General features: G+C 40.8%; 2 protein-coding genes across 28 annotated transcripts in view; both read right to left on the reverse strand.

The window, feature by feature from the left end:
* Positions 1-26,918, reverse strand: part of Mb (myoglobin) — a 205,153-nt gene that overhangs the window by 100,616 nt on the left and 77,619 nt on the right. The window lies entirely within an intron of this gene.
* The window catches only part of Rbfox2 (RNA binding fox-1 homolog 2), a 246,182-nt gene that overhangs the window by 40,747 nt on the left and 178,517 nt on the right, over positions 1-26,918 (reverse strand). For all 26 annotated transcript variants that reach the window (XM_051189275.1, XM_051189271.1, XM_051189272.1 and 23 more), the window contains one exon: positions 9,719-9,943. In XM_051189275.1, coding sequence (XP_051045232.1) covers positions 9,719-9,943 — 225 coding nt within the window. The remainder of the gene's footprint in view (positions 1-9,718; positions 9,944-26,918) is intronic.

Here is a 26,918-nt window from a genome sequence, read left to right on the forward strand (position 1 = left end):
CTGCTGGGAGCTCCTGACCCTGCTATCTCCATTCATCAAGAACTGGAATAAAAACACACATCACAGGGCCACCTACTTTTTAAAAAACTCTTATAATAACACTTAGCTTTAAAAACAAACACTGTACAGCTACACAAAATGCTTTCTTTGATGGTGGGTCCTGAACTGCAGAAAAGTGAAGAAATTGAGCTGTGCACAAGCAAGCAAGCATGTATACATTCATTTCTCTCTGCTCTTGACTGTGAACATAATGATGTGGGCTAGCTATCTGAAATTCCTACTTAGGCTTCCCCACAATAATAAACTGTAATCTGGAACTGTAAACTGAAAAATATACCTTTTCCCAAATTGTTTCTTGGCAAGGCATTTTACCACAGAAACAGAAGATAAACAAGGATAATATCCTTATTCAATCATTTATTTATATTTAAAAATCTTAGTCTTTTATTACATTTTACACTTATTTGTTAAAACATAAGACATAGGAGCTAGAGAGTTGGTTCAGCAGTTAAGAGCACTGGCTGCTTTTCCAGGGTTCAATTCCCAGCACACACATAGTGGCTCACAATTGCTTGCAACTCTAGTTCCAGGGGATCTGACACCCTCTTCTGGCCTCTATGGGTATCAAACACACATATGGTACACTGACATACATGCAGGCAAACACTTATACACATAAAATAATAAATTAAAATAAACAAATGAACAAGACACACACAGCACACATCACTGCCTAGGCCTATAGAGCCAGGGTATTGGTATGACTTACCCCCACATCCTGCCCTACTATAATATTTTCAGGGGCAATTAACACACAGGGGAATATCATCTTCTAAGATAAGTCTTCTTCAGGTGCTATGCAGGTTTCTGGGAGGAAAAAGTCTTCAACAGTCTTACTCAGATGTCAGCTCTGTGAATTACATTCAGGGCTGGCATGGTAAGAAATGCCCATGGGTGCAATTGTGGTACAAATGTTATAGGAGGGACCAAATGCTTTCTGACCATATTTAAGGCCCACTCCACAGGAGGAAATGCATTCCTGATACTATAAATCTATCTAAGAACTCAGATTGGGGATCTCACAGGTCCCAGGATAAACCTACTACTATTACTTTGCTGAACACACATGGTATCAAAATACCCTCTAAATTTATATGTTGATACCCATAAGTTAGAGCACCTCTCAGACCTCATCAGAAGTTTCTTTGTGCAGTAGATGGAAGAGAAGGCAAGCTCACAACCAGTCAAACTCAAGAGGGTCAGTGGAGTACTAAGCCACAAATGGGATATCTACATCACATCTTACACCCTAATAAATTAGGGACCATCACAGAAGAGGAGGTAGGAAGATTCTAAGAGCCAGAGGTGGGGAGGAACATACTGAAAGTGTCTTCGGTATATAAAAGGGCTGCCATAGACTACACAAGATGAAGCCAGTCAACATTACAGTTTGGAGCAGGGAAAAGCTAAAGAGCCCAGACCTGTACCTAAGGAGCTATTGACAGCTGAGGGCTTCTGGGTGAAGAGGAGTCACTTTTCTGTAAAAGTGGCCCCTGGTACCCTGACCATGAATGACTCCACATCCATTGGGTATACTAGTAGCACAGACTGGAAATCAATGGGCTATAAGCAGGGATGAGTAGAGACACAAAACTGGGAATGAGTGAAGGGTGAGGAGTGAATCTTGGACGAAGAGTAAAAGGTGAGTATGATCAAAAAACTTATATAATCATAAGTTCTCAAAAGTTAAAAAATATTGTATTTTAAAACATGATGCTTTCTTGTAGACTCCTCCTGTGGATGTTTGATAGTAGCTTCTCTATATCTCCATCTCTGTCCTTCTGCCCATCTGTCTATATTGCACTGTGTGGTGCTGTGCTCATTCCAGCACAGAAAAAATACCTGAGGTCTTTCAGCAGGACTCTATGGCACCTATGTCACTGAGTGATGGGAATTTTCTGATTCCCTTATAATACACTTTTTCAAGATAGGGTCTTACTACAGACAGGATCACTGTCCTACATTTGGCCCATCACTGACTAGGACACTGCCATAATGTTTCTAAGTATACTTAGGAGCTATAAAGCTCACAGGGAACACACAATTTTCTGATATTTGTAGATAATCTTTAATTTGTTGATAACAGCATCTTTGGTCAGTTTCTCCCATAAAAAGATAGGCCTACTTATTCTCAAGAGATGTCTGCCACATGGGTGCTTAAATGTAAAAGAGTCCTTAATTGGTCTAGATAATAAAAACCCAGAGTCAGATATAGAGGGAAATGCTGACAGATCAGAGAGAAGAAGAAACAAGCCGCCACCACACCTTACCTCCTTATCATTTCAGCAGACAAGAAACCAAGTTCCTGTTTCTCCCTGCTTATATTCTGTTTCTGCCTAGCTATCTCACTTCCTGTCTATCTGTACAGACCTCCAGACCTCTATGATTATTAGCTAGTGGCAAGATCCATTCTCTGACAGACAGGTTTTATTTGTTCAGGCAAGATCCCCCTTTTTCATTCAAATCAGAGTATCAGTCCACCCACCAGTGTTTCTTGTAAGGAAAGATGCCACAACACCCTCACTTGTGGCAAGGAAAGCATTTTGGTACAGACAACAAATGCTATGAGGGGCTGAAGAGATGGCTCAGAGGTTGAAAGCACTGACTGCTGTTCCAGAGGTCCTGAGTTCAATTCCCAGAAACCAACCACATGGTGGCTCACAACCATCTATAATGAGATCTGGTGCCCTATTCTGGTCTGCAGGCAAATATACAGACAGAATACTGTCTAATAAATAAATTAATTTAAAAAAAAAAACAAAATAAAAACAAGTGCTATGAACATTTTTCTTTCCACCACAGGGAATATGAAAAGGAGCAGCTACTGGGTGGGAACGACATCCTTAGTAGTGTCACTGCTTCACCAAGGGCCTTCTTGAGTTTCTGTGCACTGGTGACATGAAGGATACAATGACTGCCACCAACATGACTTACAATCACTGCTTTGATTCCTGGTAAGCTATTGACAATTTTGCTTACTACTGCTTTTGGACTGATGGCAAAAGCCAACAAATGTATTGAAAATGGCAGGTGTTGTATTGTATCATCATGGAAACTGCTTAACCCAGTGGTCCTTCTAAAACAACTTTGGTGACTGGCAGTAACCTATGACCACATGAGAAGAAAACCACTGTCATAAACAAATGTCCCATCCTGCATTCTCCTGCAACCCACCACAGTTTTTATTTATTCATCTATTTTTAAATATCAGGTATAGGGAAACACTGTCTCCTAAAAGCATCTTTAATTTTTTCACTTAGATTTTTATTTTATTTTGTCTGCACATGTCTACATCTATTACACATGTGTCTAGTGTCCACAGGGGGTCAGAAGAGAAAGACGGATGCTCTGAAATGGAAGTTGTGGGTGGTTATGAATCACCACATAGGTACTAGGAATCAAACTTGGGTCCTCTGTAAGAGCAAGTGCTCTTAGCTGCTGAGCCAACTCTCCAACCCCAATAGTGTATTTGTAAAACCTTACTACTAATCAGTCACTGAAGCTGAATTATACCATTATGTCTTCTCCCATTGAAAGTTTTTTTTTTTTCGGGGGGGGGGGGAAGGCATTGGGCTCTCAAGGAAAATATGATTCGGTATGCTCAACTACTTCAAATGCTTTGGTTAGTTAAGCTAGAATTAATTATCACAGGAATTGCATACCTTTCTTCTTTACAGGCCGGGAGGCAGTCCTTAACTGCTATTGCTTTTATTAATGCATACTAAGGGACCAAATGACCATCAAAAAAAGCTCTTATCTTAAAAGTAGACCAAATTTCTAGCCTGATGTTAACATTAATTCTAAAAATAAAAACTTGAGAATTCAATGCCTAGTTCTCATCTTTGAATGAGAAGTCCTTTCTCTACAACAATACAGGACTATCCAACCCAACCCAAGTAAGAGCTGCACTCAGAACAGTTTACAGCGTTAAGCAGCACTGCACTGGACAGGCGTGGGGATACACCACAATCCCAGGACTCAGGAGGGTAAGGCACAAGGTCTTGAGTTTAAGGCCTGTTTAGGATATAAAGCAAACTTTGTCTCAAAAAATCCCAGGGCTGGCAGGGCAGTGGTGGCATGTGCCTTTAATCCTAACGCTCAGGAGGCAAAGGCAGGTGGATCTCTGAGTTTGAGGCCAGCCTGGTCTACAGAGCAAGTTCCAGGATAGCTAGGGCTATTAAACAAAGAAATCGTATCTCAAAAAAGCCCAAAACCCCCAACCAACCAACCAACCAACCAACCAACCAACCAACCAACCAAACAAACAAACAAAAAACCCCAGGGCTAAGGATGTAATGCAAAGTCCTGGGTTACCCTGTGTCATCACCAGAATGAGATGAGGCGTTCATAGCAACTATGCTAAATAAAGGCTTGTGCATTTCTAGTTTATTATCACTGTACTCCAGCTCAGGTGACTATTAGCTTTATTGTACAGAGAAAGAAACTGAAAACCAAGACATTGTATTCAACCAGTATGTGGCCAGGTACTTGTCTACTTATTTTACTTAAACCATCTGTCCAACTCTGAACTCTACAGCTTCATTAATTATTTCCCTTGAACTTACTTTCTCTACATAGCCATTAGGGACCCCTAGTGACTCACTATAGAAGTGGGACTTTCACTCAAACTCTTGGCATCCCTGCTGCCTAGGCTGCAATAGACCATATTCTAGAAGCATATTTTACTCCCATTTCCTTCTTCAAAACTTCAAAGAAATCCTTGGTTCTCATCCTGTTGTTCAAAAACTCTTACCAATTCATGTTCACATGATTTTTCTCCCACAGGACTTCATCACATGCTTTGGACCTTTGTCCAAATAGTAAGTCATGCTTCCTTTGATCTAGACATTTTGATTCCTTCTCTCCAATCCTGAACTTCAATGTGACTTTCTTAATCCTCTGTACCACCATCTATGCAGGCTTGAATTCCTACTGCTGATAACACAAGGGCCAGATCAATTAAAACATCTACAGGGGAAAACCAGCTTCTCCCTCTTGAGCTTACCTATTCCGTGTTTCATCTTTTCTCTAAGAAGCATCAAGAGTGGGTCACTCTTGTTAGGTCTAAGGTTTACTGCTCTACTTAATCTCTAAGCAATGCATTCCCCATCTCCTACAAATGTGGAGGGAGAATGAGAAAGAAACCTCACAATGCTGTTAGCAACAAGTGCCAAATTGGTAAGAATCCAACAGGACACAGTTTGAGATTGAAGCTGTGGTCTGACTGGGATGAGGAATGAATCAGCCATATAGCTAAAAGGGAGATCCCAGGAAAAGTCTCCTTTTCCTTGGAGGGTGCAAAACCACACATGTAAGGAGGAAGGGAAGAGAAAATAGAAATAACAGAAAGAAAACCAAAGATAGATTTGACAATGAGCTGGCTGAATTCGGAATGCATCTCCTAATGGCTAGGCAGCTAACAGAATGAATTGGATTATCTAAAGCTGCAAGTGTTTCAACAGCATGTGCACTGTAGCTGAGAAGGGGAGAGAGGGAGAAAGGGGGAGAAACAGAGAGAACAGGAACATTATCAGGCAGAAACATCAGGTTCTGGCAATGTGGTTCCAGTGTGGATAGACTGCTTAGAACACATATGTACATTCTCATAAACCAAATAATGATGTTACTACTTACAGAAAGTTGGAAAGTATGACCCAGATTAAAAACACAAACAGTAAAAACATAACACAAAGAAAGAACATTAACCAATAATGTACCCAGGCCCAAACACTGCATTGAGCATGATGCCAATGTAGCAAATACAAATATAGCTAAGGAATTAAAGGAAAATATCATGACAAGTAAGAAATCTATATATAGACACATGCAAAATAATAATAGCAGTTCCAGAATTAAAAAGTGACATAACAAATAAATTTACTAGATTGAGAGCAATGGCAGGCCTGAGATGGCTCAACAAACAATGAATAAGCTGAAAACAGAATTACTAAATTTAACGACAAGAAGGAAAAGCACAGAAGAAAAATAAACAGAATTTCAGATTTTGTTGAGGTTTAAACTTTAAAATGAAACAAGTTTCAGTAGGAAAACAAAGTGTTCTCCTCACATACACAGAATAATAGTAAAGTGAGAAAAGCAGATGGAGCTATGCTGGTTGATCAGGGGCATTTTCTTGATGTGGGAGGGCCCAACTCACTGTGGGCAGTGCTAGCCTGGGCTGGTGGTCCTGGGCCACAAGAAGGCAGGCTGAGTGAGCCAGTAAACAGAGCTCCTCCATGGATTCTACTTCAGTTCCTGCGTCCCCTTTGAAGGTGGACTGTAATGTGGAAGTTTAAGACAAAATAAACCCCCCTTTCACCAAATTTTCTCCTGGCCATGGTGTTTTACCACAGTAATAGAAGTCCTAGTTAAGACAGGCAACATGGTAAATGGCAGGTACACCTGCCCAGATTAATAACTACATGACAATGGTGATGGACCAGAAAGAAGATGACATTCCCAGATTAGATAAAGAAGCAGTTTTTTTTTTTTTTTTTTTTTTGGTTTGAGACAGGGTTTTCTCTGTGTAGCCATGGCTGTCGTAGAATTCACTATGTAGAGCAGGCTGTCCTCAAATCCAGAGATCTGCCTGCCTCTGTCTCCTGAGTGCTGGGATTAAAGGCATGAGTCACCACCGTAGACCTTGATATAATTTAAAAATGAGATTATGTTAAAGACACTAAAACAAACAAATAAAAAAGATGTACCATACAAGTAACAAACATAAAAAGGCTTAAGTGGTTATATTAAAAAGAGACAAAGTATGTTTTAAGGCAAGAAATGTGAATAGAGACAAAGAGGGCATTTCTATCTACTAAACCATAAGTCTCAATAAACATCAAAGGGCTGAAATCATATAAAGTATGTCTCAAACCACAAATAAATTAAATAATAAATAACAAAAGAAATTTGGGGGAATTATTTTTTTAAATTTTATAATATATATATTTACCTTTTTAAATTTTAATTTCCCCCCATTTTACATTCCAACCTCAGTTCTCCCTCTCCTCCCACCTCCTCACCTTCCTCCATCCCACCCCCCCATCCACTCCTCAGAGGGGATAAGGTCTTCCTTGGGGAGTCAACAAAGTCTGGGATACCAACTGGAAGCAGGGACAAGACCCTTTTGGGGGAATTCTTAAACACTGAAAATCAACAGTTTTATTAATTTAGGGTCAAAAAAGAAATGAAAGATTTTCAAGACAGGGTTTCTCTGAATAGCCCTAGCTGACCTGGGACTTGCTCTTTATAGACCAGGCTGGCCTCTAACTCAGAGAGATCTGTCTGCCTCTGACTCCTAAGTGCTGGGATTAAAGAAGTGTTCCAACACTGTTCAACCTAGAACTAAGGAAGTTTTAAGAATGCTTTGAAATGAACATAATAGCACCATTTATCACTTTTTGTGGGTTCTACTTAAAATGATTTTTACAGGGAAACTTAGTTTAAACACAGAAGGAAGTTGCCTTAGCTTCTAACCTGAAAAGCTAAACTCCTTTTAAGAGCATGTGCTATTTTTCCAGAGGACCTGAGTTAGATTAGCACTGAACATGGCAGCTTGCAACCACTTGTCCCAGGGTATCTGATGCCCTCTTCTGGCCTGTGAGGGCACTGCATATACATGGTGCATAGCCATATAGGTAGACACCTAACACATAAACTAAAATGTGGAGGAGGGACAGTCATACACAAATCAGGAAGGTGAAAGATAGTATAGATCAGAATGGGAGAATCAACCTCAGGACTGAGGGAAGCTCAGTTGGGTGCAGTGCTTGCCTTGCTAGGGTGAGGATCTGAATTTATTCCCCAAGTGTGATGTTTGACACCTAGGATCCCAGGTATAGGGAAACAGAGACAGGCAGATCCCTGAGACCTGCTGGCTGGTCAACTGTGCCTACTCAGTGAGCTCCAAGTCAAGGAAAATCCAAGATGGGGTGGCTTCCAAGGAACCATACCTGAGTTTGTGCTGTGATCTCCACATGCAGGTACATACACATGTGCACCTACACTGACACAAACATACACCCACATCCTCATATACAAATAAATACAAACCTTTACTTTTTAGACTGACCAGAGAAGGCATAAATTATCAAATCCACGAATGAGCCAGGCATGGTGGCACACACCTTTAATCCCAACACTAGGGAGGTGGAGGATCTCTGTGATTTTGAGGCCTAGTTGGTTTATAGAGTGAGTTCCAGGATGGCCAGGGCTGTTATACAGAGAAACCCTACCACAAACAAACAAAAATAATAAAGATAAGGTATTATTATAAACTATAGAAAATAAAAAGGGAATCATGTATTGTTATGATTAAATTGTTTTGAAAGAAGGTATATAACCCAAGCTGGCCTGGAATTCCTTAGGCCCCCAGGAATGATTTTAAACTTCTGATTCTCTTTCTACCTCCAAAAGCTGGTGGCTGGTTTTGTGCAATTCTGAGGAATCAAACCCAGGGCCTTTTGTCTGTAAGGCAAGCACTCATCAGCTGATTTACATGTTTGGTAAATTTATATTAATGAAATTATCAATTCAGAGGAAATAGTTCCCCAGAAGGACACACAAACGACCAAAACTGCTAAGAAAATAGAAATGGAGAAACAGCAGTTGCGAAGACCATTAGCTACTCTAGAAATAGAGTTTGAAGTTAAAAATATCATGAAAAGCCTTGGGTACATATTATTTTTTCCTTTTTACTCCTTTGGTTGAAACAGTTGTCTCAAAAAGTCTGTGAGGTCATTATCATTTGAGAAAATAACTGGACCACCCACGTCTGACACAACAGCCTGTACATTCCATGTACTGAACAAATGCTACAAGGTATCTCTCATTACCTCTCAGACCTAGATGTTTCCTTTAAACCAACTGGATATAAAATACACAGAAGTCACCATCATTGGAAAGACAACATGTTTTCAAAAAAGTAAGGTGTTTTTCATGGTGGTAGGCACTATGACCTTCATTTTCCTCTCTTTCAAGGCAAAGGAATATTAAAAAACTCGCCTAACCCATTCTTCTGAGGCCAGGTTGTGATTCAAGCTCAACCCACCTGAATCAACCCCCAACAGCTGGAGAAGAGCTAAGCTCTTTGCCTGGGAGAGGACATGAGAAAAGGGCTGAGATGTACATTACTGTAGAACTGTGGTTGTCAAACCCCATAAAGATTAAGGGTAGAAATGAAGGATAAGGAACCAGTGATGCTTAACTTTTGCTTATATACTGAGTGACTTAAGTTGTCAGGGTATAAGAATATAAGTCAGACTTAAGTGTAAGACTTGAGTGGAAGAATGCAGAGGAAGCACACAAAATAAGGAAGAAGGAGTGTCAAAACCCAAACCCACAAACACTGAAACAGTTGAGATTTGAACAAGAGGAGGAGGAGCCATCAGAACATCCATTGCAGAATAGGAAAACCAGAAGGGAGGCACAAGCCAATCAGCCCAGTGCTCTAGGGGACAGGGAGGAGGCAATGTGAGACTGCTGCTGTGAGACCCTGCACCTGAGAGCAGAGTGTGGGGAACTGGGACGAAGGAGGGTGCAGGATGGCAGTCCCAGAACAACCACCAGTGCATGCATAGACTAACTCAAAGCTTTCTGTCTCTGGAGGAAGGTGCAGATTTCACACATCCTTCTATCTTGCATCTGCTACTTTACATACCGTGAGAGATCCATTCTGATTACTTGGTGAATTGCTACTCTGCTCTCCATGGGCTTGTGTACCCCCGTAGAGCGTCAGGTTATGTTCACTGGTCTGGCCAGCATAGTCCTGAGTGTGTGGCACTCCGTATTCTGTAGGAATTCCGTTCTGTGGAGGTGGTGGAAATGGGATGGTAGTAAAAGGCTGAACCATTGCGTCAGGAGTTGTTGTTGGCTCCTGGTTACCCTAGAGCAAACAATAGTAGAGAGGACAGTGAGTAAACAAACCTTCATTATAGGATGACTTACAAGGTTAGTACACAGAACTCTTGGTACACTTTCTTACTGTCTCCCACTTAGGAAAAAACTGTTTGGATCATCAGATTGTTTGGATCATCAGATAACTCCTACTCTTTAAAAAACAAATTGATTAACTTTATTTTATGTGTTTTGCCTGAATATATGTACGTGTACCACATGCATGCCTGGTGCTTGCAAACCTCAGAAGGAGGAATAAAATCCCTCAGAACTGGAGTTACATATGGCCATGTTACCATGTGAGTGCTTTGAGCTGAACTTAGGTCCCTTTGCATGAGCAACAAGTTCTTAACCACTGAGCCATTTTGCCAGCCTAACTAAAATAAGCTAACTCTAATTTCTCGTGAGTGGAGACCAAAGGGAAGCAATTACAAGTATTCAGAAAAGAGAGTATTATTAAATAATCAGTGTAGAGTCTTAGACATAAAATTAGAGATTTATTTAAATTATGCCTACTAGGTTCACAATAAAACTTTCCTTCAGCTAATATAAGGGACCAGCAAGATGGCTTGGTGGGTAAAGTGCACACTTGACAACCTGAGTTCCATCCCTGTAACCTATAGTGGAAGAGAAAACTGACTCCTGAAACACATGAACCCAGAATATCTACTCCACACATTCAATGTCAGAATATATAAAAAAAACATAAAAGTAGTTATTAGACTAAACTGAATATGGATATATTTTTCATAATTATTGTGAGCCTATAAAGCTGAAAGCACAGTACCCCTCAACCTCCATTCCCAGATGCTTTAGGATACAGAACTGTAACTGTGACATGAAAGTGGAGGCTGATGGTGGAAAGGTGGGTGGAGAGTAAGTGAATGTGAGGGAAGAGGCAGGAGAGAATGGCCAACAAAGTCAAGCTATGTTTGGAACTGCCGTAACAAAATCTAATACTTGGTATGCTAATTAAAAGAATAAAAAAATTAAAAAGATGAAGCAACTACAGAAACTGAAGCCATTTGGTGACATGGTCTCATGTCTGTTCAGTCTTTAAGGTTAAATATAAAGAAGGAATCTTGTGTTATAGATTCTGCAAAGCCCTCACTACCATCACAGTTCTCAACAAGACCTCCCAACCTTCCAATTCACCATGAAAAGCAAATGTCACTGTTTACTGAACATAGAAATCTGCAAAGTTTTAGACTACTGTCTTTCTGGAAACAGATGCCAAGATGGCCAAGGGCAGGCCATTAGCTAAATTGCCCCTTCCCTAATGTTTAAGATGTTTTTTAAAAGACTGGGTATCACAGAAAATCTGGATTTACTGTTAGCCATGAGCAAAGGGGCAATCATTCCCCTACTCCCTAGTTCCAATGATCCACTTTGCCCTTGGTTTGAGGGGGAATTCTCTAGCCTGTGAGAAATGCAGGGAACTAAGAAAGCTTTCTAAACATTATTACAGGTTTTCAACATCAAACATGTTTGCTGATACACTGTCTCAACTAAGGAGAATTCAAAGATATCAAAAAGTCGCATGCTGCTAGGCAGTAGTGCCTTCCAGCACTTGGGAGGCAGAGGCAGGTGGATCTCAGTGAGTTTGAGGCCAGCCTGGTCTATGGTGTGAATTCCAGGACAGCCAAGGCTACCCAAAGCAGAGTCGTCTCAAACAAACAAACAAACAAACAAACAAACAAACAAACAAACAAACAAGTCTCAAGCATTATCCCTCTACAAAAGTCATCAATACTTAACAACTCCACCTTATTTTCTTGTCTTTTAGCACTGGGATAGAACTCCCAAACACTCCACCACTAAAGGAAAAACCAGCCTACTCAGGGTACTTTTGAAAGGAAGGGCTATCAGTACAAACACTGAAATGTACCAAATTGACAAAGGCTGTTATAAGTGGGGGGAGGGGGAGGAAAGACATGGATTGGAAGATTCAATGTTCTTAAAAATGACTGTTCATCCCAATCAATCACCACAAACCCAGCCAAGTTATCAGCAATTTTGTAAAAAAAGATTTATTTATTATGTATATAGTGTTCTGCCTGCATGTATACCTGCAAGCCAGAAGAGGGCACCAGATCTCATTACACATGGTTGTGAGCTACCATATGGTGGCTAGGAATTGAACTCAGGACCTCTGGAAGAACAGCTCTTAACCACTGAGCCATCTCTCCAGTCCCTCAGCAGATATTTTTATCCACATTGGCAAGCTGTTTATTAAAGTATATGGAAACTCAACTGAAAATTGAAAACAATTCTGAAAGTGTATCCCCCCCCCTCCAAAAAAGAAAAAAAAAATCGACTTTACTACTCATTGATTTAGCATCAGAACAGTGGCTTAGGAGCAGATGGGAGAACAAAACAGGAAGCCACCCAGAAGCGGGTTCCATGCACTCTGTCAACTCAAAGGCAGCAAGGCAGGTTAACATGGAAAGAGAAATCTTAAAATATGAATAAATGATGAATAGAAATGATGCCCCTAAAATATGCACCCACAGATGCAAAAGGCACCTTGAAAGAAATAACATAACTAACTGTAAAAATCACAACTATAAGATTTCCAGAAGTCTAAGAATCTTTAGGTCAGAAACAAGGACTATTAAAAAGAAATCAATAAACAAAATTTATCAATGTATAAAAAACATCTGTTCTTTGAAAGACACCAAATAAAAAAATTGTCTCAGAGACTGAGAGCTAGCAAATGACCAGAGATGGGATTTTGGAAACATTTTTTATAAATCACACTCAAAAGAACAAAGTCACTAATGACAAACCCAACTATGTTTACAAGTAAAAATGCATAAAATTTATATTTTTTCCTAGTTATTAATATACCACACATAAAACAGAAATTGCATAACTAAAAGCTGCAATTTCTTTTGAATACTTAACACTAATCTTCCAAATAAGAGGCCCTCGATGCCCTTCCCGATTAGAAGCTAATGACATATGCCCACGGGAGGCAGCAGATGGGGTACTTTTCTAATCTGTAAAGGAATACTACCTGGAATGTTGGAGAAGGGAGAAAGGGAGGCCATAAAAGGGGGGGGGGTGTCAGACAGAGCAGAAGTGATAATGGGGCACTGATGAGCCTAAAGAAGAGAACTGAAATCTGAGTAAAGCTGAGAGTATGACTGAGGAGTGTGGGATTCTTAAGACAGGAAATCTAAAACAAAACAAAACAAAACAAAACAGAAAGAAGTGAAAGGGAGTTTCAGCAATAGTGAAGGAAGTTAAGAAAGGGGTGGAAAGAGATGGGGCCTAGTGGACAATCGGATTTTAAAGTCCAAAGAGGAATCAACCAGAACAAAACGTGCAGAGGTAAGCCATGCAGGAGGTAATATGACTTGGAACAGGGAATTATTGCTTATTGCTTTACATAGAAATCTTCCCTTTACTTAGAAATTATTCTAAGGACACAGTTTTTTTTTTTTTTTTTTTAATCAGTAAATTTTTTTTTGAAAATGTCTTTTCCCATTGCTACATAATTTATTTTTATTATCTGTAGGTTGGAAGATGGTTTAATGTATACAGATTTTTAACTCTTTTTTTTTTTTTTAAATCATTTCTTCACCTACCTACTTTGTGTGTGTATGCAGAGATGTGTGTGTGACCATGAGCACTATGGTGCACGTGTGGAGGCAGGAGGACAACTTGATTCCATGTCCTCCCTTGATGTGAGTCCCTGGGATTAAATTCAGATTTGGTAACAACTTCCTTTACCTGCTGAGCCATCTTGGCAGCCCATAATTTTAATACTTGATCATCTTTTCCAAATCTTTTGGCGCTTTGCCTGTACCCATAGTTGGCAGAGCACACTGCTTCCAAGGTCTTTAGAAGACTGAGGCCTGAGGATAGACAAAACTTCACATTCAGGTGGATGAGCAGATGTACTTACTGGCTTTCAGAAATCTTCCGAAAGGGTCCACAAGAAAACACATGAAGGTTTAAAGACACAATGTAGTGGCCAAGGGACTTGCCTCTGGCTCTGATGTTGCTCAACTTGAACTCTAACCTCCATTTTCTAGCCCACCCCCAATGGGAATACAAGTACACAGTGTGAGTCACTCATGGGGCCATTCCTGATACACCAACCAGTGGTGGTAGGTGGGGAGAAAGGTCCAATATTGCAGGGTTCAGTAGTCTAAGCACTGCAGAGATGCAGCCACAATGGGACTCTGTCTTCTAGAAGAGGGGTGCAAGCCTCTTTCAGGTCAGGAATACCTTTTATAGAGCTGTGATTGACAGCAAAATTGTTTTCAATTAGAATAGAGTTGGGATAAAGCTTTTGTGTGTGTGTGTGTGTGTTTTGAGACAGGGTTTCTCAGTGTAACCTTGGCTGCCCTGGAACTCATTCTAGACCAGGCTGTCCTTGAACTCACAGAGATCTATCTGCCTCTGCCTCCTCAGTGCTGAGACTAAAGGTGTGGGGCATCAATGCCCGGCTAAAGCTTTATGTTTTAAAGCATTTGCTCTGCCAAATATATTACAGTTATTGTTTTTATTAGAAATATGAAATCATTTATCATTCTTAATAATAAAAACAATTTAAGAATGTTAAGTGGTGGTGGTTCATGCCTTTAATCCCAACACTCAGGAGGCAGAGGCAGGTGGATCTCTGTGAGTTTGAGGCCAGCCTTGTCTACAGAGGGAATTCTAGGACAGCCAGGGCTACACAGAGAAACTGTCTTCAAAAATAAAAACAAAACAAAACAAAAAACATCCCCATAGTTTAACTAGGATGTCACTAATCAAAGAAATAAACTATTTTTGCTTTTAAACATTTTACAAATGTCATTTTTACTCCCTGGGATTTGTTTAGGTAAGCTCAGATTTTAAACTTGGCCTGTCTTTATAAAAATCAATTAATCAACTGCACTGGGGAGATGGCTCAGTTGTTAAAGTACTTGTTGTACAAGCATGAGGACCCAGGTATGACCCCAGCACCTATTTAAGAAGCCAGATGTTATGGTACACTCAAGTAATCTCAGGGCCGAGAAGGCAGAGACAAGAGGATCCCTAGGGTTGCTGGCTAGCTAGTCTTACCAAATGGTGAGTATCAGGGTGCATTAGAGATACTGTCTCAAAACTGAGGTGGAAGGCAAGTAAGACACTGTATGTCAACTTATAGCCTCCACATGTGTGCATGTGAGAGAGCATGTATGCGTACATACCCATAGACTCAGACACAGGCATGTGTGCAAACATATGCACACCAAAAAAGATATATGAATGCTCTCAGCTGGGAGAGCCTAAATAAAGAAGCTTATTAGTTAGATCGGTTGGCAAAGTGGAAAAATTTGTCACGTCTGTGACAAAAGGAACAAAGCACACAGAAAGAGAAGAAAAGAACAACAGATTTAAAATCTAAAAGCAGGGCTGAGGAGACAGCCAAATGATCACCTGGTTTGTAAGTGTGAGGGTCAAGTTTGGAAACTCAGAACCCAGTAGTGGTTGGTTATCCTGGTGGATGACAGATAACCTCATGCTTGAAAGCATAGATGGATCCCTAGACAAGCCAACTAGCCAGACAGACTGACCCTGTTTCCTAGCTTTGAGTGTGACCCTGCCTCAAAAGATACGATGGGAAAGCAAGTGAGGAAAACCTCAGACATCCCCTTCAGACTTCCACATGCATGTTCACATGTGTGCATTCACAGAAATGTGCATCCCATACACATCTACAAATGCAACTGCAACACACACACACACACACACACACACACACACACACACACACACACAGAGAGAGAGAGAGAGAAAACAAGCAGGGTGGGATAGTGGTGTACAACTTTAATCCCAGCACTCAGGAGGCAGAGGCAGGCAGATCTCTGTGAGTTTGAGGCCAGCCTGGTCTACAGAGCAAGTTCCAGGGCAGCCAGGGCTACACAGAGAAACTCCATCCTGTAAAACAAAGAAAAAGAAAAGAAAATCTATAATCAACTTAAAAAGCAGTTTATCTTTAATTCCAGTACTCAGGAGGCAGACTGTGAGTTTGAGGCCAGCCTGGTCCACAAAGTGAGTTCCAGGACAGCCAGGGCTGTTACAACAGAGAATTCTCACCCCATACCCCGCCCCCAAAAAGGAGTTTGTAAGGCTGGAGAAAAGGTTCAGTAGTTAAGAGTACTAGCTACTTGTCTAGAAGACTCAGGTTCAATTCCCAGCACCCACAAGGCAACTCACACCTGTCTGTAAATTCAGTTCTAGGGGGATCCAACACCTCTTCTTGCCTCCCAAGGGTACCATGCACATACGTGGTACACAAACTCAGACATAGGCAAAACACTCATACATATAAAATAAAATAATTTTGAAGTGGTTTGTAGATCAATGAAGCAAACACAGAGGAATAAAACAGCTAATTAAACATGGAGGACAAAACAATGGTAATATGTTAGACTTACAGCAAAATCTATTCTGGTCTTTGTTAACTACATACTTAAAAGCTACTTTGCTGTCCTCAAACCTCTTCTTTATCTAAAATATTCTCTGTTGAAAAAATGTCTAAAACCAACCAAGTTACCTAATGTACTCTTTATATCTTATTTATATTCTTAGAACTATCAGAAAAATCTAGGGGAAGGGGCTTCAAGAATGGTTTCATTGCTGGCAACATTTCACAGGCTGATACACATGATGGAAGTGTTAGTTAGTGTCTAGTCACTAAATATTTCTGGTAAAGTTTAGAGAAGAACAATTCTACCCAAAGCTGTAAGAAGTCAGGTAACTTGCAGAGCTTTAGAGGTGTACCTAAACATGGTGTCTCCATGAAACTTTTAATTTTTATATCTGGTAAAAAAAAATCTAAGAGTTCTTTTTCACTTATGTTTCTGGAACTTAGCAAATAAATGGCTGGGATCCTTAAAAAGCTCACAAAATCAGATGAACTAATTATGTAATAAGGGGCCTACTAACAGAAAAATCTATTACCACTGAAAAATTAACTGAATTGTGATTTATTTCAATCAAGGACCCTCCCCTTCTGAAGTCTCAATAGTTAGCTGGAACACTGACCCCACAGGTTAGGAACCAGCGCCACACATCCACCTCTCCACTTCACGGTTCATCCCTTTCCTGACAGCAGGTATGCCCATATTTTCTTGGCCCCAGGCCCCTACTCAGAAACTGTTTAAAAAATCTAATGATGCTATCTTTCCCAGTAAAGCAGTGTTTGGTGGGATGCAGTGGCAGGATGAGGTAACATGTTCTGCAGGAGGCTAACATGTTCTATAATTCGAAAGCACTGCTTTAGAGGAGTGACAGAGGGAGCCTGTAGCAGCATCTCTCCAGAAGACACCTGCCAGAGCTGTGCTTCTAGAAGGGTAATGGTTAGGAAAAAGCAGCTGCAAGAGGAAGACAACAGAGGCTGTAAACATACATTTTCTGCAAGTAGAGAATCAGTTTCTCAATGGAGCCTACAAAGAAAATAAACACTATCTTTTTTCCAAAAATGTAGACTTACTAAACTTCAGGCCTAACAGGTGATCCTTGTTTTGGAGAGCTAAAGGACTGAACCTAACTAAGCTTAAGTGTTTACTGTGTTGACGCCATGTGACATTCTGAAGGTACCAGTGCAATCTTAAGCACTTATGAACAGTTAACAATAAAAATAAACAAGCAATGTACTATGTTGACTTCCACGCTTAGAATAAAAATAAATGACAGAAGCTGGAGCACACTGCAAGCTTACCTCTAAATCAACTCTCTCTCTCTTACACACATACACATTTTGATTTATTCAGAGGGAAACGACAACACAAACTTCTCCCCTGAGAGGCTGAGCTTTGCTATCTCACACATCAATGAATATTTAAGCAGGAAAAATAAATATTTCAGAACAAAAACATCCAAACCAATAGTCTATTAGGTTAAAGTGACAAACTCTGTAATAAGTCCCAATGTCTCCAAACTCTCAAAAGCTCTCTTCCATGTCCCCTTAAAGCAGCACTCAGAGCTGGCCCCAAGCATTTCATGAATCATGCCTTCCATCGGCAACAGAAGACCAGTGAGTGATTAGCCATAAGTCCCTGTGGAGTTTACTTTTTAATAGGAGAGAAAAATAATGGCACACCAGCAAAGAAATGATCAGATGGACTGCTGGAAGGCAAGGGACAAGGAGACTTCTACCTTCTGTAAGAAGTCAGGGAAAGTAGCTTCTGGTCCAATCTCTTTGGAAATCAAGGCACACATGTCTGTTTGGGCAGAAGAGCATGCAGACAAGAGGCAAGGTACAGTGACAGGTGATGAAATGAGAAAAGCAGTGGTAGGGACAGACTGACAGCTGGGAGGGAGCTGGTAAAGATGTAGCAGCCAGCATTCTGGCTTCTGTGGTCTACTGAAGAGTCTGAGGAGAGAAGTGGTAAGGAGAAGCTAGGTTGTATGTGTTTCTTTCAGCAAAGACAGAAAGAAGCCAGTGGATCCATTGCAAACACTCCATTAGAGAGACATCGCTCACGATGTTTGAAATCCCATGTTGCCCTCTAGTTTCGTTACACCAATAATTCTGTCCACTTCTCCCTACATGATTAATTTACACGCAAATGTTTAATACATGGTTCAAGCACTTATTCTTCTCTAGGCTCTTTACTCACCCCAAATGACTCCCCTCTTACCCTGATATTTCTTTCCTAGCACTGTATCCTACATTCCTTGTTTGCTGATCCACTGACTTTCACAGAGCAGGAACTCCCTAACAAGGCAAGTGCCCAGTTCCAATTTTCTTCCTAGATCCAGTGGTTATTTAAAATATTTCAACCTCTCCATGGGTATTTTTTTAAAGACATAAAAGTAGAGTTACATTCTAGTGTGTATAAACTTCTGCTACTTTTGAGAAATACCCCAAATAATACTGAATATAGACTAGAACAAGACCTAGCACAGGGAAACAGGACTGCAGGAAGAGACAAGGAACTTGGGACAAAATGCGTCTAATTCAGAATGGTCCTTGACAGCTATTTCTAAGGTGAAGCTGACTATTCATTTTTCCTTTTTAAGTTTTATTTTTGGGGCTGCACAAATGGCTCGGGGTTTAAGAGCATTTCTTGATTTTTCAGAAAACCCAAGTTTGTTTGCTACCAACCACACTTGGTAGCTCACAACTGTTTATAACGCCAGATCTAGGAGCTGATGTCTTCTGGGCCCTATAAACATGTGGCATGCACTCAACATAGAGACAGGCACATACACATAAATAAAAAGTAACCCCCCCAACCCTTTATTTTTTTATTAAATGTGCCCATGCAGGTGACAGCAAACCACATAGTTTAGAGATTTGTGACACACAGCAACTCTATTTCTCCCTCTTTAACATCTCTTAAAGAGGCAGAGGTCCTAGGCAGGGGGCTGCAGATGCTCAGGATGCTCCTAGACTTAGACAGGCCAACACACTACAGTGCACACATAATGGGGCTTGGTACCCCGCTGCTGAGGCTCCTGGAGAAGGAAGGACTAAGTGAATGTGTTCCGTGAAAACTTAAACAGATGAGAGGGATATAGGCCATAATCCAGTGCTATGCAGTGTCTGATGGGGCAGGAAAGTAGAGACATCCTTAGTCTCTATGAAAACTTTTAGCCAAACCCATCAATAAACAATAACACTTGCTTTGGGCAGCATTATTGCCCTACCCTGAGATTTCTTGGTAACAATGTTAGCAGATTTTATCTTAGAGAACACAAGCTAAGGAAGTCATTGTGTTTTCTATTTTAAACCTTGGGAGGTATGAAGTCCATTTTCTTATCCTTTCTCTGCATGTTATTTTCTGAAGTATGTTGTCACTCTCAAACCCTTTGTATTTCTTAACTCTTGACACCCAGTTACTAGTAATTGTGCCTGCATGATTTTTGAAACCTGTAAGTTTTCCTAAAGTTCTCTTCTGTTCCCAAGGTTATCTGTTTCCCTCAGGTCAGGGTTTTTGCTCTTGCTGGCTCTTGGATGCTTCAAATTCCTGTAGGATTGCCAATGATCTTCATGTTCCAATGACCCAGGTAGAAAGACCTGCTTGCATGATGTGGTTTCCTCTGCTTATCTGTTTTCTGGCATTACAATTCCAACTAGGAACTTACATATGTACAGTTAATAATAAAATTTTTAAAAATTAAGGAGTTAGAGATATCATTTAGCAGGTAAAAGTACTTTTTGCTTTTCCAGAGTCTCAGCACCCACATGGCTGTTCACCACCATCTAGTTTCAGGGATCCAATGCCCTTTTAACTGGTCCCTGTGGGCAATGAACAAGTAGTAAACAGACATACATGCAGGCAAATATATACCCACGGATATAAAAATAAAGCTGGGTGTGATACAATATGCCTTTAATCCAGCATTCAGGAAGCAGGGGCAGGCAGATCTCTATGGGTTCCAAGACAGTTTGGTCTACATAAGGAGATCCATGGCAGTCAAAGCTACATAGTAAGGCCTGGTCTCAAAATAAACAAAGAAAACAAAAACCAAACCCACAAACAACAACCATAAGAACAATAACACCCCCAAAACCTCAAACAAACAAAATAAAGAATAATTAAATTTCCCCAAACATGTTGATCAGGTTCCTTGGAGAGAAGCAATTATAGCATTGGATGTTCCACTTTCATGATGAAGAAAGTGGGTGCATAATAGGCCAGGGAAGTGCTTGGAGAGGCCTGACCAGTGCTAAGCAGGTAACTGCCCATATAAACAGGCCTTCAGCTGTTTTCCATCTTCATTTTGTGTTGGGTGCACTGCCTCACAAGTCTGCCCCCAGGCTTCAGCTTTTCCTCCTTTTTATCTATCATTTTTTTTATCTGCATTAATTTTTCAGAATGTTGTTTAGCCCTTGTTATTAGCTATGCCCCTCTCCACTTTCTTCTCCTAATTTACACTTTTTCCCTTCATACTTCTATACTGCTTGTGGATCTTAGAAGTCAAGGCTTACGTTATATAAGACAATCATAAATTTAAACAAGCTCCTAGTTCTAGACTTCTATATAAGTGAGAAAGGTTGGCTATCAATAGCACCAAGAAGCTCCCTAAAAACAAACGGAAGCTTCAAAGGAAAATGAATAATAGTGTTTGCTACAATTCCTGAGACAGTCCTGATACTTAAGCTTCAAGAAATTAGGTGCATTAGCCAGAGTGATGGCTAGTGGAAAAAAGTACTTGCTCTTCAAGTGAGCTCAGATCAGTTTATAGGAATCCATGTAAATCCAAGACCCAGTGATGTGAGTCTGTAATCCCAGAATTTCTCCAAATGCGATGGGAGAGAAACTGGGGAAACCTCTGGAAGCCTGTGAGCCAGTTGGCCTGGGATACACAACCCAGTGACAGATGTCAAAAGCCTGCCTCAAACAAAGTAGAAGGTGAGCACTGAAGCTGTCTCTGACCTCCACACAAACACAAATGTCAAAACAAATAAATAATTTAAAGATAAAATGAGGGACAATGAGACGGTGGAAAGCAAAGCAACTCAGAGACATCAGAGTCAAGTACATGCTGCTCCATCCTTCAAGTGCCCCAAAGACAGCGTTGCAGCAGTTACTCTAAACCTGGCGCACACAAAAGATTTGCAAGTGTCTAACCACTAACAGGGGATGGTGTCCTTCTGCTTATATGTTTCTCTTATTGGTTGATGAATAAAACACCATGGCCAATAGAGGCAGGGAGATAGGCGGGACTAGGAGAAGAGAATTCTGGAAAAGGTAGGCAGAGAAAACCCACTATGTAGGCTGCCAAAGATAAGATAAGACCACGTGGAAATACTTAGATTAATAGAAATGGGTTAATAATTAGACAGAGCTAGCCAATAAGAAGCCCTAGTCACTGGCCAACAGTTTTACAATTAATATAAGTCTCTGTGTGTTTATTTGGAGTGAAAAGACGCAGCTGCAGGCCCAGGCTGGGAAAGAAAATCCAGCAATAAACCACTCTCAGAAAACAAAAGAATTAAGTATTTATGGACTAGAAAGTCCCCTCTTTAATGAATGCAACAGTGGCCTATACAAGAATGCAGTACAAAGAAGAAAATGATTTCTGTCGCTCACTATCTAACAAATGGATCAATAAGACATGTCATGGACTCTTATCCTTCAGTCAGAAACAGCCATGAAACAAAAACCAGTGATTATAAGACTTAATCCTTGTTCACAAGACAAATTAGAGAAGGAGCCACCAGCAGGCCTACCCCTTGATCAGGGCCGTCTGTCTCAGAGGAAAGGAAGACATGAGGACCAGAAGGGAGGCAGGCTGAAGCCAGCCACTCAAGAGTACCACAGGGAAGGGTCTAATACATTTTCTCCACATTTCCTGTGAAAATCTATCAATGCTCAGTTTTAAAAGGTGGTGGTATGTGAACTAGTTCTTCTCCTTACTTGAATTTGATCATTCATATCAAAATTATAGTTACTATTTAAAAACAAAAATTCAGATTAGAGATATAGGCCATGGCTGAAATAGTGGCCTAGAATGTGCAAGGCACTGTGTTTGAACCCCACCCAAAGGAAAAAAAATGCATATAATTATTTTTATCAGGGCTGGAGAGACGACAGCTCAGCAGTGTAGAGCATTGGAATCTTTTCCAGAGGACTGGGGTTCAGTTCCCAGCACTCATGGTGGCTTGCAACCATCTGTAACTCCCGTTCTAGGAGATTTTAAGCCTCACTGACCCCCTTGGGCATCAGGCACTGCACACACAGTGCTGAGACATACGTGCAGACAAAACTGTCAGACAATAAATGAATCTAAGTGGGTGGGGTGGGGAGCAGCCTACCACACAGCTTTATCATTCCTCTCTTCTAGGAGGAGGCACTATAGGCACCTGATACTTGGACACTACAGGTCAACCCATCTGTCAGGCAGCAGGGACACAGACAAAGCAACAGGCGTTCTGGCTTCAGTTCTACCTTGAACATGTATCTGAGAAAACCATGGCCTTTCTGGAGTGTACTCTGATTTCTAAATGAACTTCACTTGGGATTTAATAGTCTGTAGTTCTGTGATACAGGAAGGGGCCTTACTCAGGGAAATAATCAAGTTTCCAGAAAAAGAAGAAATGTGTCTGGTATATTACCATATAAAAGTTAAGTCTTTTCATCTGTAACAGCGTCAGCAAAATGTTATTAAACAGTTTGTTTCCAAGCTCAAATAGCTACAAGCTATTGCAGACAGACAATGAAGCTGGTCCTCCACGTCTGCAGAAACATTTACTCCCAACTGCTTATTAAGAACATGTAGAAAAAGATGAAGATGAGTTAGTATTGAACATGCAGGCCTTTCCCCTGTCTCTGTTGCCGGAATATTCAAGGATAGCAACTGTTCACAGCATTTACACTGTATTAGGGTTTGATGGTATGCATGGGTTTTACATAAATACCTTGTGGGTGTAGAACATCTAAGTGGCCGAGCAGTCCCACTCTCTAACACCCTGTGCAACTCTCTCCACATCAATCACTACACCCTCAGACTCTCAACCACTGTGCTGGCTACAAAATGTCAAGAAATAGTTAACTGAGGACATTCCCACTTATCCTAGAAGAACTCAAGGCTCTCAGAAAAATAACACATTTCTCAAAGCACTGGACAAAATGGCTTACAAAGCCCCATCCATGGACTCTCCTGCATGGGTACAGTGTCCATTCTGATCCCCACCTGGGGAACTTCCTCATCACTGTCACCTTCACTGGGGCTGGGCTCTTCTAACTCAAAGGTCTCATCCTTGCACATGCCAGGGGCTGAGCACACCCCAGATGCCAATATCTGCTTCCCCCATCCCCTTGGTAGAGGTTTTCAGGGTCCTGGAACTGCAACATCTAACCAAATTCTAGAGGGGCAGACCTTAGAAGCTGTGCTCTCTGCTTCCGGGGGCCTTAGAGGAAAGAACCTGACTCTGGTGAGAGGGAGAGGAGGGTGTTTATATTTCTTTCTTTTGAGGCACCTTCCTCTACAAGCCAGTTTTCATTTCCTCCCAGTAGCATTGGCTACTCCCCCTGACTCCCACTCTAGACTCATTTAAGACCCAGGTAGGCTGGGGGCAGAAGGAACGGATCCAGTTTTGTGTGGTTGATTTTTATTATCTGGATAACAGCAAGCAACTGAGAATAAAGAGAAAGAGAAAAAAAAAATGGCTTACAAAAATTTAGTAAGGGAAGAAAGAAGTCCTGCTAAGTAAAAGAAACATCAAAGCCTGGATTACTGTTTTGAGAAAGCTTTTCACACAGCCTAGGCTACCCTCCAACTCTCCATATATACCAGGAATGACACTGAGTTCCTGATTGATTCTCCTGCCTCCATTTCCCAAATGCTAAGACTATAGGTATGCACGCCACATCCAGTTTTATGTGTGCTGAGAATCAAACTCAGGACTTCACGCACACTAAGCAGGTACTCTATAGACTGAGCCACAGCCCAGACCAAGGTCTATATACTCTTTATGCTATATTTGGCATAATGCAGACCATGGATGGGGAAGGAGGGTATCAAGACATTGGAAGGATAAGTCTAAGTTGAAATCCAGACTCTGAGGGATGAGCCATTCAATTCCTCACTGCTTCAAATTTTTCACCTGTAAAATGGAAAAGAGGATCACTATCCATCAACACACAGCACTGAGATCAGATGTAAAAAAACTCTGCTTCTGCTGGGCAGTAGTGGCAAACATTTTTAATCCCAGCACTCGGGAGGCAGAGGCAGATGGATCTCTGGGAGTTCAAGGTCAGCCTGGTTTACAAGAGCTAGTTCCAGGACAGCCTCCAAAGCCACAGAGAAACCCTGTCTCTAAAAACAAACCAAACCAAAACCCCTCTGCTTCTGGCTTAAAACAAAACAAACAAACAAACAAAAAACAGGCAGTAGAGACAATATAGTGACTATTACTATAAAGGAAGAAAAAGGACCACACAATCCAAGACACAAGTCAGTTGCTGAGTTAGAATCTTAAAAATTCTCTGTGTTCTTTCCCCCATAAACACCGATATTAATAGAAACATAAGGGAAGGGAGCCCCATTCTTCTTTACTAAAGACATAAAACACAGTTACAGAAATTAATCAATGCTCTTTTGGATTACTGCTGTGAGTGCATCTTAGGTATTCTTTCTTGATGCTCCTTGAAATTTCATGCACCAGCCAATAATACATTAAATGAGACATGATTTCATTTTTATTTAAAAACTCTCTTCTGCTTCCAGTCTTATTATCTTAAACCCCAAACAGATTCAAATATATAAAACAAGAGCATTCAAAGGACTGTCCAGTAGGCAAAGATAGGCAATGAGTGCTCAGATAGGACAGCAGGATGGTGGCCTATACAGCCTATTGCCTAGCTTACTGCCTGGAGAATGAGAAGAGTATTGGGATGGAGCTGGTGGTCTCTGGGAAGTGAGCACAGGACAAGAGGTTTGGGAAGAGCCACCAGGCCTGAGAGTGGTCACTATGCTTCCCCAAGCTATAAAAAACAAAAACAACAACAACAACAACAAAAAAAAAACTGTTCAGAGACTCAAAAGGCCACATGTCCACAACCCAACCACTGGCTGTCACTTTCATGAGTGGAAGAAGAGGCTGGCAGGGGAAAGAACCACTGCAAACAAATGCAGAAAACAGGGCTAGAAATCCCTGAGGTGTCAGGGATAGGACCTATTCTTAGCCAGAGCAGAAGACGCAACGCTTTCAGTACCATCAGTTAAGAAGTCCAACTTTGGTCTGTAGTAGGGACAATTTGCCAGACACTAAACATAGCTCTGGTCATGTATAACATCACTTTAAAACAAGAACAAAAGAACCGTGTTACTACTAAGAAGCTTAGTTGTGTGAAGCTCAAACATAAAGCTTGAGTATTTATAAGATCAAAAATGCCAACACCCATAAGATAAGTTCACTGTGTCTGGAATCCAATTTTTAAAAAGTTCACAGGCTTGCAAACAAACAGGAAAATGCAAACCTGTCACACTGAGAATGGATCCAGAACCAACATAAATCTGGGGTTAGCAATGAAAGGCACTGAAGCATCTGCATTCCCTATGTTTGAGATGCGAAAGAGAACATGAGCACCTTAAGGTGAGATGAGAAGTTCAAAAAAGATCTCAAAATTCTCAATACAGTAACTGGATTGAACTAACGACAACTAACTCTGCACAACAAAAGATCAGTGTACACAATGATATTGTAGTAAGAACCACAAAAGTAAACATGAGGTGATGGAAGGTGGGTGAGCGCGCACACGCATGCGCGCACGCACACACAGAGTGAGCCCTGAAAATAACGTGGAATGATTTGAAACATATCTAGGTTGGCAGGGTTCAAAACATAATTATCTAAAGTCTCTTAACTCTAAGCCATCTTGAATGGTGGGAAAGGGAAAGTAGATGGCTATGCAGCATTTACATCTTTACCTTGGGTTTTCATTTCTTAGGCTTCTTTTATGCATTTCCCTTCCTTCTTTGCCATATTCTTCCTTCCTTGCTGACTTTTTGGAGGATGAATGGCCTGTGCCACCAAATCTCAGGCTATCCTCAGATATATTCAGTATTCTACTAAAACATTTACAAGTTTTGTGTCCCCATATAGCAGCATACCTACCTATCTTCTAAGTAAATCAGATCTGGTGATGAACATTGGTGACTTAGCCCCAATTCTGAAAGAACCTGCCCTGACAGAAGAATCAGACAACATATTCCAGCTACAGAAGTATGTTGTAAGGGAGGCTTACCAGATGAGCTACACAGGGCCAATGGAGCACAGAGAGACAGGCAAACCAGGGGATTTGTGAATGACAACAAAACTGAAAGGGAAAGAAGCATTCTGGTTTAAAATAATGACATGTGAAAAAAATATGAAAATACTGAACTCTAGGGTATAAGAAAAATATTCATATGGGAGGATAAAGGTCAAGTGTGTGTTTTTTTTCCGTAAAGATTATGATCACAAAAAATAAAGAGATCAAAACATAATTACATCTCTCCCTTCCCTTTCCTCCTTCCTAAGC

The sequence above is a fragment of the Phodopus roborovskii genome, unplaced genomic scaffold (assembly GCF_943737965.1).
Source record: "Phodopus roborovskii unplaced genomic scaffold, PHOROB, whole genome shotgun sequence".
NCBI lineage: Eukaryota > Metazoa > Chordata > Mammalia > Rodentia > Cricetidae > Phodopus > Phodopus roborovskii.